Source organism: Eimeria maxima, genomic scaffold (genome assembly GCF_000499605.1).
Source record: "Eimeria maxima Weybridge genomic scaffold, Emw_scaff431, whole genome shotgun sequence".
Classification (NCBI taxonomy): domain Eukaryota; phylum Apicomplexa; class Conoidasida; order Eucoccidiorida; family Eimeriidae; genus Eimeria; species Eimeria maxima.
In genome coordinates this window covers 12,501-22,500 of record NW_013566500.1, presented here as the reverse complement: position 1 = coordinate 22,500, position 10,000 = coordinate 12,501, and the positions used below count along the sequence as shown (strand labels likewise).

Below are 10,000 nucleotides of genomic sequence, written 5' to 3'. Positions count from 1 at the left end.
GCTGCAGCAAACGGAGTTGTTAGTAAATCATTACTAGGTGCCACTGCTTGCAGCCTCCCCCGCAGCAGCAGCAGCAGCTGCTGCTGCTGGATTTGCTGCTGCACCTGCTGGTGCATGCTCTGCAGCAGCAGCAGGTGGAGGCGCTGCAGTAGCTGCAGCAGCACTGTGTGCTGCTACAGCAGCAACAGCTGCTGCACCAGCAGCTGTTCCTGCAGCAGGTGCCCCTGCTGCAGTAGGTGTTGCTGCAGCAGCACTTGTTGCTCCTGCATCAGGTGCTGCTCCTGCAGTAGTTGTTCCTGCTGCGGTAGTTTCTGCTGCAGCAGCAGTAGTTGCTGCAGCAGCAGTAGTTGCTGCAGCAGCAGTAGTTGCTGCAGCAGCAGTAGTTGCTGCAGCAGCAGTAGTTGCTGCAGCAGTAGTTGTTGCAGCAGTAGTTGCTGCAGTAGTTGTTGCAGCAGTAGTTGCTGCAGCAGTAGTTGCTGCAGTAGTTGTTGCAGCAGTAGTTGCTGCAGCAGTAGTTGCTGCAGTAGTTGCTGCAGCAGTAGTTGTTGCAGCAGTAGTTGCTGCAGCAGTAGTTGCTGCAGCAGCCGTCTGCGTTGTTTCCGCATTAGGTGCAGCAGTTGCTGCTCCATTGGATGGTGCAGCAGCAGCATCAGTTGTTGCTGCTGCTGTTGCAGCAGCAGCAGCAGCAGCAGCAGCAGCAGCAGCAAGTTCTTGTCTTTGTGCCTTCCGTCTATTTTTTCTTGCTGCTCTTCTTTGTCTTCTGTTAGTTCCTATCTTACTTTCTTTAGGTCTATAAGCAGCAGCAAATGCCAAGACACGTGGTGGCAGCAGCTGCAGCACTTGCTGCTGCTGCTGCTGCTGCTGTTGTTGTTGTTGTTGTTGTTGTTGTTGTTGTTGTTGTTGTTGCTGCTGCTGCTTTTGCTGCTGAGGTCGCTGCAGCAGCATGAAGGGCAATTGCTGCGGAGGACCGTACCTAGCAACTGCATTAATAAGGGCTTTCTGCTGCTCCTCAACAAATTGCTGCTGCTGTGTCTTCTGCTGCTGTTGCTGCTGCTGTTGCTGCTGCTGCTGACAAGAAGCACCCTCGCTGCAGTTGCTGTTTAAGGGCGCAGAGTCTGCTGCTGCTGCTGTTGTTGTTGCTGCTGTTGTTGTTGTCTCTTGACCGCACTTTCCCTCTGCTGGCGTCTCCTGAGCACCTGCACTGCTGCTGCTGCTGCTGGCGTTAACAGCACTCTGCTGCTGCTGCTGCTGCTGCTGCTGCTGCTGCAGTGGCTGTTGGGATGCAGCGCTGCAGCAGCAGTGCCGCAGCTCCCTGTACACCCCAAGAGCTAAAGTTGTAGGAAGACCAACAGCAGCAGCAATTCGCCTCTTGCATCTGCATGCAAACAGCAGCAACAACTAATGTAAGCAGCAGCAGCAGCAGCAGCAGGAGTAACAGTAAAAGCAGCAGCAGCAACAGCAATGTATACGCAGTAGCATCGGCGATACCTCAACGGGGAGTTTGCTGTTGCTGCTGCTGCTGCAGATCAAGCAGAACGCAGCAGCAGCACACAAATCAACAGCAGCAGCAGCAACAACAACAACAGCAGCAGCAGCAGCAGCAGGTAGCTTACTCCTTATTACGTATAAGTACAGCAGGTATATTAAGTATAGAAGACAGCAGCAGCAGCTGCTGCACACCAAACCCCCTCAACCCTCCCTCAGCAGGAGAGCAGCAAATACATACAACAGCAGCAATATCTGCTGCTGCTGCTGCTGCTGTTGCTGCTGCTGCTGCTGTTGGTGCTGTTGATTCTGCTGGTTGTGCTGCTTCAATATGAGCAGCTGGGGATGCTGCTGCTGCTGGTGTTGCTGCTGCTGCTGGTGTTGCTGCTGCAGCAGCAGCCTGCTGCTCTAATATTGCTGCGCATGCATTGAAGCCAATTGCTGCTGCTGCTCGAAGACGAACACCAGATGCTGCAGCAGCAGCACACATTCTGCAGCAGCAACAGCAGCAGCAACAGCAGCAACAGCAGCAACATCAATAAAACACGCAGCCAATATAGGGGAGATCTACCAGCAGCAGCAAACCATCTAAGCACTAACACAGACAGTGTGCAGCAGCAGCAGCAGCAGCAGCAAGAGAAGCAGCAGCAGCGGCAACAAAAGCAACAGCAACAGCAGCAGCAGCAGCAGCAGCAGCAGCAGGGAGGGAGTGATTGGTTTACTGTTCAATTAAGGAAGTAATCTCCTCCTCAGCATTGCCAATAGACAAAGGCCTGCAGCACAAATATAAATACAAGCTGCTGCTGCTGTTGCTGCTGCTGCAGGAGAGATGCTGCTGCTGCAACTGCAGCACGAGAAGTAGCTGCTGCTCTACCTCAACAGCAGCAACAACAACAGCAACACCAACAGCAACAGCAAAAGGAGCAACGGAAACAACAGCAGAAACAACAGCAGCAGCAGCAACAACAGCAGAAACAACAGCAGCAGCAGCAGCAACAGCAGCAGCACCAGCAGCAGCAGCAGCAGACCATGGAGAGATAAACGGAGAGAGCAGCGATGCCTTAAATTGAAGAAATTTTTTCTGTTTTGTTCTGCTGCATCCTATTGTCTCCATTTGCTGCTGCGGTCGCTGCTGCTGCTGCTGCTGCTGCTGCGGCTGCTGCTGCTGCTGTTGCTGCTTTCGCGCCATTTTAACAGGAGAGGGGCACAGCCCCACAGCAGCTTCCCCACTCTAATTATACAAAAATTTGCTGCTGCTGCTGCTTCTGCTGCTCTTGTTGCTGCTGCTGAGATAGGATTGCTGTGCAGCTGCTGCAGCTGCTGCTTCTGCTGCTGCTGAAGATTCTGCAGCAGCAACTACTGCTGCTGCTGTTTTTATGAGCCCAAGGATCTAGCAGTTTATTGGAAGATCTGCTGCTGCTGCTGCTCCTGCTCCTGCTGCCATGCGTTGAAACCCATCACAATTGCTGCTGCTGCTGCTGCTGCTGCAGCAGCAGCAGCAGCAGAAGGAGGTTAAATAAGAGGTTTATAATTCAGATATTTTGTGATTTCAATGCAGCAAATATCTATTGCAGAGTAATAGCTGCTGCTGCTGCTGCTGCTGCTGCTGCTGTTGCTGCTGCTCCTACTGCTGCAGCCCCTAAGATTCTGTCGAGTTGCTGCAGGTTGAACAAAAAAAAGAAATAAATAATTAAATTTAATTAAATTAATTAATTAGTTAATTTTTATTTTTATTATTTTTATTTCTTTGCATGCAGCAAGTTAGTCTTATTTCTGCAGCTGCTGCTGCTGCATCGCAGCAGGTAGGGGGGCCCCCCAACAGGAACAGCAGCAGCAGCAGCAGCAGCAGCAGCAGAGCAACAGCAGCAGCAGCAGAAGAAGCAAATATAAATACAAGACATAGGAGAGATAACTCCCTCATCTGATCTCTAGCTGCTGCTGCTGCTGCAGCAGCTTTTGCTGCTGCAGCGTTAGCAATATATCTTCTGCTGCAGCAACTGCTACTGCAGCAATCGCAGCAACAGCCTTACGAGCATCTGCTGCTGCAGTTGCTGCTGCTGCTGTTGTTAACATTCCCTTAGACATACAGACTACTAAACCCTAAACCCTAAACCCTATGGAGGTTAGTGCTGCTGCTGCTGCTGCTGCAGTGTATCTCTCTGTTATATCCTTAGAAGGACCTGGAGGCCCTTGGGTCTGGTTACGAGCAGCAGCAGCAAAGCTACCTGCTGCTGCTGCTGCTGCTGCAGACAGAGCTGTTCTTGCTGCAGCAAGGGCTGTACAACGGGTAAGCTGCACCTGCTGCTGCGTAGGCTCAACTGCTGCTGCTGCTGCTGCTGCCGATTGTACTGCTGCTGCTGCTCCTGTATTTGCTCTTCCTGCTGCTGCAGCAGAGGTTCACAGGTTGCTGCTGCTGCTGTCATGTGCTGTTGCTGCTGCTGCAGGAAGCAGACACCGCGGAGGTTATAGACAGCTGGCCCTATGGAGAAGGCTCCCGCCTGTCTGTGCTGCGGCCCAGCAGCAGCAGCAGCAGCAGCAACAGCAGCAGCAGCGAGAGCAACAGCGCTGTTGCTGCAGGAGATTCATCTTGGGCGGGCAAATGGTTGTATGCTGCAGTGACAACTGCTGCACTTCCTGCTGCTGCTGCAACATCTCTGCTGCAGCAGCTGCAGCGGCAGCACCAGGCGCTGCAGCAGAACTGCAGCAGCAGCAGCAACAGCAGCAACAAGAGCAGTGTATTCGTCGCAGCTAATTTAAAAGAATGGATGCAGCAGCTGCTGCTGCAGCAGCAGCAGCAGCTGTCCTCTGCAGCCATTTCCCTACCACAGAGCATTTGCATGCTGCAGCAGCAGCAACAGCAACGGCAGCAGCAGAAGCAGCAGCAGCTATCCCCTTTAGGTGGTCGCTCGCTGCTGCAGGATGCATGGGGTATATCTTCCCGTAAAGGTATTCAGCAGCAGCAACAGCAGCAGCAGCTACGCCTGCAGCAGCCAGGTGGCTCTGCTCTTCAGGAACTCAGCAGCAGCAGCAGCAGCAGCAGCAGCAGCAGCAGCACGGCCTTGTGCAATATTAGGAGTGCGCCACAACCCCTATATCACCCCAACTCTGCTGAACCAGAAGCAGCAGCAGCAGCAACAACGGCAGCAGATGCATGCAGCAGCTGGGGATTCAGCAGCAGCATCTGGCCCTTTTCCCCTGGAGGGCAGAAGCAGCAGCAGCAGCAGCAGCAGCAACAGCAGCAGGGGGAGGCGAGTGCCTCAAGCTGGTGGCTGCTGGACCACACAATGTTAGGAACAGCAGCAACAACAGCAGCAACACCAGCAGCAGCACCAGCAACAGCAGCAGCAGCAGCAGCAGCAGCAGCAGCAGCAGCAGACAGCGATATTGCTGCAATAGATGACACTTGCCGTCAAGCAGAATCTCTTTGTGCGCTGCTAGCGGAGAATTTGCTGCTGCAGCAGCAGGCGTCAGCAGCAGCAGCAGCAGCAGCAACAGCAGCAACGGAAACAACTGCAGCAGCACAGACACACAGAGGGCAAGCAGCAGCAATAAGAAGAAAAGAACAAATAAGAGCAACAAGAAAATACTTTATAGTTGCTGCTGTTGCTGCTGCTGTCTTCTTGCTGCAACGTGCATGCAGGTAAATGCAGCAGCACCTGCTGTTGCATCTGCAGCAGCACCTGCTGCTGCATCTGCAGCACTACCTGCTGCAGCAAATGCTGCTGCAGCACGTGCTGCTGTCTAAACTGCTGCCATCAGGCAGTAAAAGGTTACAATAACCTGCAATGTAGCAGCAGTTGCTGCTGCTGCTGCAGCAGACGTGGGAGGGCTATGGCAGAGCAGCAACAGCAGCAGCAACAGCAACAGCAGCAGCAGCAGCAGCAGCAGCAGCACTATACTGGTGGTGTGTCTGCATGCTATGGATACACCGCAAGTTTAAATTTAAGAAAAGAAAGACAAGAAAGCAGCCTTGAGTTTGTTGCCACGGCACTGCTGCTGCTGCTGCTGTTGCTGCTGCAGCACCTGCAGCACCTGCTGCAACAACTGCAGCAGCACCTGCTGCTGCAACATCTGCAGCACGCGCGCGACTCGCGCCTGCTGCAGCCAAAACGGATATACGCTAAAATTTCTGCAGCAGCAGCAGCAGCAGCAGCTCTAGCAATAGCTGCTGCTGCTGCTGCTGCAGGTGGTGTTGCTGCAGCAGCTGCTGCAGCAACAAGAGCAGTGTCAACAGACAGGCGGGTCTGCAGCGGGCACTTCTGCTGCACCAGCAGGTGCTGCAGCAGTAGGGGCAGCAGCAGCTGCTGCAGCTGCTGCTGCTGCAGCTGGTCGTTGCCTTTTTGCTGCTGATGGGTTGCTGCTAGGCTGAACAGCCCCAACACCCTCGGGTAGTTCCCCTGCATGCAAAGAGCGCTTCGTTCTGTTGCTGTTGCTGCTGCTGCTGCTGCTGCTGCTAGAGCCACCCTTGTGGTCTGTAGTAATGTGTGCTCGTGGCATATGAGGTGGCTGTTTCGGTGCAGCAACAGCAGCAGCAGCAGCAGCAGCTGCTGCTGCTGCTGCTGCAGCTGCAGCTTTGCTGCGTTTTCTCTTAGCTGCCCTATAACGCAGCAGCAGCTTCCCTAGATAATGTGCAGCAGCAGAGGAGCAGCATTCCCCCCAAGTAACACCCTTTTGCTGCTTCCATGCTAGCAGCAACCGCAGCAGCAAACCGCTGCTGCTGTAGATATTTTCCTCTACTTGCTGCAGCACGGTTGCTTCTTGTCTTGCTACAGCTAATACTGCAGCAGGAAGTGCAGCAGCAAACTGCCATGGTGCCATGTCTTCCTTGCTGCTGTAACGGCTAATGCTGCTGCTGCTGTTGCTGCTGGTATGTCTAGTTGTACACTTGGATGGGTCCTGCTGCTGCTGCTGCTGCTGCTGCTGCAGCAGCAGATTCTGCTGCTCTAACAAAGTTTTGTCTCCGTCTGTTTGAATCTTTTGGTTTTCTTTGTCATTGCTGTCGCTAACGTCCTGCTGCTGCTGCTGTTGTTGCTGCTTCTGCTGCTGTTGCTGCTTTTGCTGCTGCTGCTGCTGCTGCTGCTGCTGCTGCTGCTGCTGCTGCGGGCCATTAAGCATCAGCTTTAGCTGCTGCTCCTGCATGCCAAAGAGGGCCCCACAGAACCAGGCGTGGGGCTTGCGCTGCACGCTGCCATACAGTCGGTAGAGGGTGGGAGGGTTATCATCATCATCTGCTGCTGCTGCTGCTGCTGACTCTTCGCCTGCTGCTGCTGCTGCTGCTGCTGCTGCTGGCGGGGGCGTTGCACCTCTACTGGGTGTCCCTCCGCGGCGTGTTGCAGAAGGAGAAAGTGCAAGAATGCTCTTTGCCTGCTGTATCTGCTGCTGTTGCAACTGTTGCAACTGCTGCTGCTGCTGCTGCTGTTGTTGCTGTTGCTGTTGCTGCTGCTGCTGCAGCTGCTGCAGCGGGGGCCCCTTAGGAGGTATATTATAACGAAGACGGAGGGGTCTATTGGGGTTGTGCTCTGCCTCAAGATGAAAAGATAAATAACCAGGAAGATTATCTATCAATTCAAATACATTGCTGCTGCTGCTGCTGCTGCTGCTGCTGCTGCTGCTGCTGCTGCTGCTGCTGTTGCTGGTGGTGGTGGTGGTGGTGGTGGTGGTGGTAGTGGTAGTGGTGATGTGGTCTTGGGTATCGGCAGCGTGAGAGGCGTTGCTTGCTGCAGTTGCTCCTGCTGCAGTTGCTGCAGTTGCTGCTGCTGCTGCTGCTGTTGCATCAAGTGGCAGTTCCTCTACCTTATCCATCTGTGACTCCTGCTGCTCCCTCTCCTGCTCCAGCTGCTGCTGCTGCTGCTGCTGCTGCTGCTGCTGCTGCTGCTGGTCTATGGGGTTAAACCATGGGTGCCCAAGGGCCTCAGGAAGAAGAAGTCTTTGCTGCGGGTCGAAGGCTAAGAGATGAGCAAGGAGACACCAGAAGCTGCTGCTGCAGCGGCTGTACTGCTGCTGCAGCTGCTGCTGCTGCAGTGCAGCAGCCCGGGCGGAGGCACTGTAACAGCAACAGCAACAACACACAGCAATGAGAGACACAACTGCAGCAGCAGCAGCAAAAGGAAACATATTGCCATTGAGCAACAGCAGCAGCAACAGCAGCAAAAGCAGCAATGGTCTACAGCACGTGCAACAGCAGCAACAACAACAGCAAACAACAAAAACAACAACAGCAACAGCAGCAGCAGCAGCAGCAGCAGGAGGCACTTACTGTCCTGAGCAAGTAGCATATAATTGTTTATTAAGAAGGAGACTAAGAACAAGTCTTCTTAATTGTTTATTATCTAGCTGCCTATACACCTCAGCATCACCTGCACGTACACTCCATATACGACCCCACACCTCCTCTAGTGCAGCAAATTGCTGCTCCTGCTGCGCTGCATGCACTGCACGTAGCTGACGCCATATAGGCTCCACCTGCTGTTGCTGCTGCTGCTGCTGCTGCTGCTGTTGCTGCTGCTGCTGTTGCTGCTGCTGCTGCTGCTGTGGGTGGTGTGGGTGATTGTGATGGTGCTTGTGCTGTTGGTGATGATGCTGGTGCTGCTGCTGTATTTGCTGCTGCTTCTGTTGCTGCTGCTGCTGCACTTGCTGCTGCTGCTGCTGCTGCTGGTGCTGAGAAGAGGAAGCTAAACCACTAATGCCCTTCTGCAGCATATCTTCAGATCCAATGCCAACAGCAACTGGCTGCTCCTGCTCGTGATCCTGCTGCTGCTGCTGCAGTTGCTGCTGCTGCTGCAGTTGCTGCTGCTGCTGCTGCGGCTGTTCCTGTTGCAGCGGCAGTGGATGTAGCTGTAGCTCCTGGTGTATTTGCTGTTGTTGCTGCTGCATCTGTATAATTTGCTGCTGCTCTTTCTGCTGTTGCTCCTTTTGTTCCCTTTCTTGTACTTGTTCCTCCATCTGCTGCTGCATGTGCTGCTGCTGCTGCTGCTGCTGCTGCTGCTGCTGCTGCTGCTGCTGCTTCTGCTGCTGCTGCTGCCTTGGTGTCTGGAAGAGGCCTAAGCCTAGATGAGCAATAATCTCATGAACTGCTGCCCAATATAAACTATATGTTGCATCTGCTGCTACCCACTGCATTATACAAGGAGGCAAACATAGCTTGCTGCTGCTCCTGCTGCTGCTGCTGCTGCTGCTGCTGCTAGTACTGCTGCTGCTGCTGCTGCTGCTGCTGGTTGTGGTACTGTTGGGTTTACAGTTCCTCCCAGACACCTCAATATCCACAGCATCGCCCACTGGGCCTCCACCTGCGGCTGTTGCTGCTGCTGCAGCTGTTGTTGTTGTTGGTGCTGCTGCTGCTGTTGCTGCTGCTGCTGCTGTTGCTGCTGCTGCTGCAGATCCCCCAACTTCGTTTGCTTCTTCCATTGCAGGTTTCTTTGCCGCCGCCTGTTTTGCTGCTGCTGCTCCTCTCTTCTTTCCTGTAAGCCGCGGAGCTGCTGCTGCTGGTTCTGCTGCTGCTGCTGCTGCTGCTGTTTCTGGGCTAGAGCCTCCTTCAGCAGCAGATGCAGCAGCAGCACTCCCTGCAGAACCAAAAGCCTTCCGCTTCCTGGCAGCTGCTGGTGCAGCAGCAGCAGCTGCTGCTGCTGCTGCATTTCTTTGGGAGGCGCTGCGTGTTCCGCGTTTGGCAGCAGCAGCAGGCGACGGGCCTCTCCTTGCCTTAGGAGCAGCAGCAGCAGCTGCTGCTGCTGCTGCAGCAGGAGAGACAGCAACACCCTTGTTTGGGGACGCCTCAGCATTGCATGATGCACCTGCTGCTGCTGCTGCTGCTTCTGCTGCTTCTGCTGCTGCTGCAGCTGTCACAGCTTTCTCAGGGGAGATTTCTTCACGGCCGGGCTCAGCTTGTGGAGTTTCTGCTTTAGCAGCATCAGCAGCAGCAACCTCCTCCCTTAACAAGCTCACAGATGGCGATGCCAAAACTCCACACATCGCTTAGCTGCGCTTTTAAACGAATTGCTGCTTCCTCCCCCCATCCCTGCATGCGAGTCCTGCTGCTGCTGCTGCTGCTGCTGCTGCTGCTGGTCCTGTTGCTGCTGCTGCTGCTGCTACTGGCCCTTGTACTGCTGCTGCTGCTGCTACTCCGGGCGCTGCTGCTGCTACTGCTGCTGGGCCGAATGCTGGTGGGAGGGTTTGTGGGAACGCCGCCACGGCCATCTGGCTCGCTTGCTGCTGTTGCTGCTGCTGCTGCTGCTGCACCTGCAGCCTTGGCAGAACCCACGGAAGCAGAAGGTGCTGCAGCAACAGCAGCATGAGGGGTTCGATGTGTTGCAGCTGCTGCAGCTGTTGCGGCAGCTACTGCTGCAGCAGATCTGCTGTGCGCTGTTGCTGCATCTTTTGCTGCATGTGCCGATCTTGCAGCAAGCTGTTTTTCCTTTGCCATTGGCGCAGCAGCAGCAGCTGTTGCTGCTGCTGCAGCAGCAGCAACAGCAGAAGAGGAAGAAGACCGCAGCAACGAACGTTTATTAGTAAATAACTTATC

General features: G+C 54.4%; 3 protein-coding genes across 3 annotated transcripts in view; 1 reads left to right on the top strand and 2 right to left on the bottom strand.

Annotated features, from left to right (window-relative positions):
- Window positions 1–33: 33 nt before the first annotated feature.
- Window positions 34–2,674, bottom strand: EMWEY_00032770 (hypothetical protein, conserved; the record flags this gene model as incomplete). The annotated part of the gene is made up of 4 exons (XM_013481811.1): window positions 34–104; window positions 780–1,375; window positions 1,686–1,976; window positions 2,529–2,674. The coding sequence occupies 4 exons, from the start codon at window positions 2,672–2,674 to the stop codon at window positions 34–36; spliced, it is 1,104 nt and encodes a 367-aa protein (XP_013337265.1).
- Window positions 2,675–3,601: 927 nt separating this feature from the next.
- Window positions 3,602–5,129, top strand: EMWEY_00032760 (hypothetical protein, conserved; the record flags this gene model as incomplete). Its single annotated transcript, XM_013481810.1, has 2 exons — window positions 3,602–3,607; window positions 3,930–5,129. 2 exons carry the CDS (start codon window positions 3,602–3,604, stop codon window positions 5,127–5,129), a joined length of 1,206 nt encoding a protein of 401 aa, XP_013337264.1.
- Window positions 5,130–5,712: 583 nt separating this feature from the next.
- EMWEY_00032750 (protein kinase, PfEST homolog, putative) overlaps window positions 5,713–10,000 on the bottom strand; it is a gene marked incomplete at both ends in the record, with an annotated part of 14,140 nt that continues 9,852 nt past the window's right edge. Inside the window, 3 exons of the mRNA XM_013481809.1 lie at window positions 5,713–7,528; window positions 7,871–9,377; window positions 9,424–10,000. The exon at window positions 9,424–10,000 is cut by the window's right edge and continues 105 nt beyond it. Coding sequence (XP_013337263.1) covers window positions 5,713–7,528; window positions 7,871–9,377; window positions 9,424–10,000 — 3,900 coding nt within the window. The remainder of the gene's footprint in view (window positions 7,529–7,870; window positions 9,378–9,423) is intronic.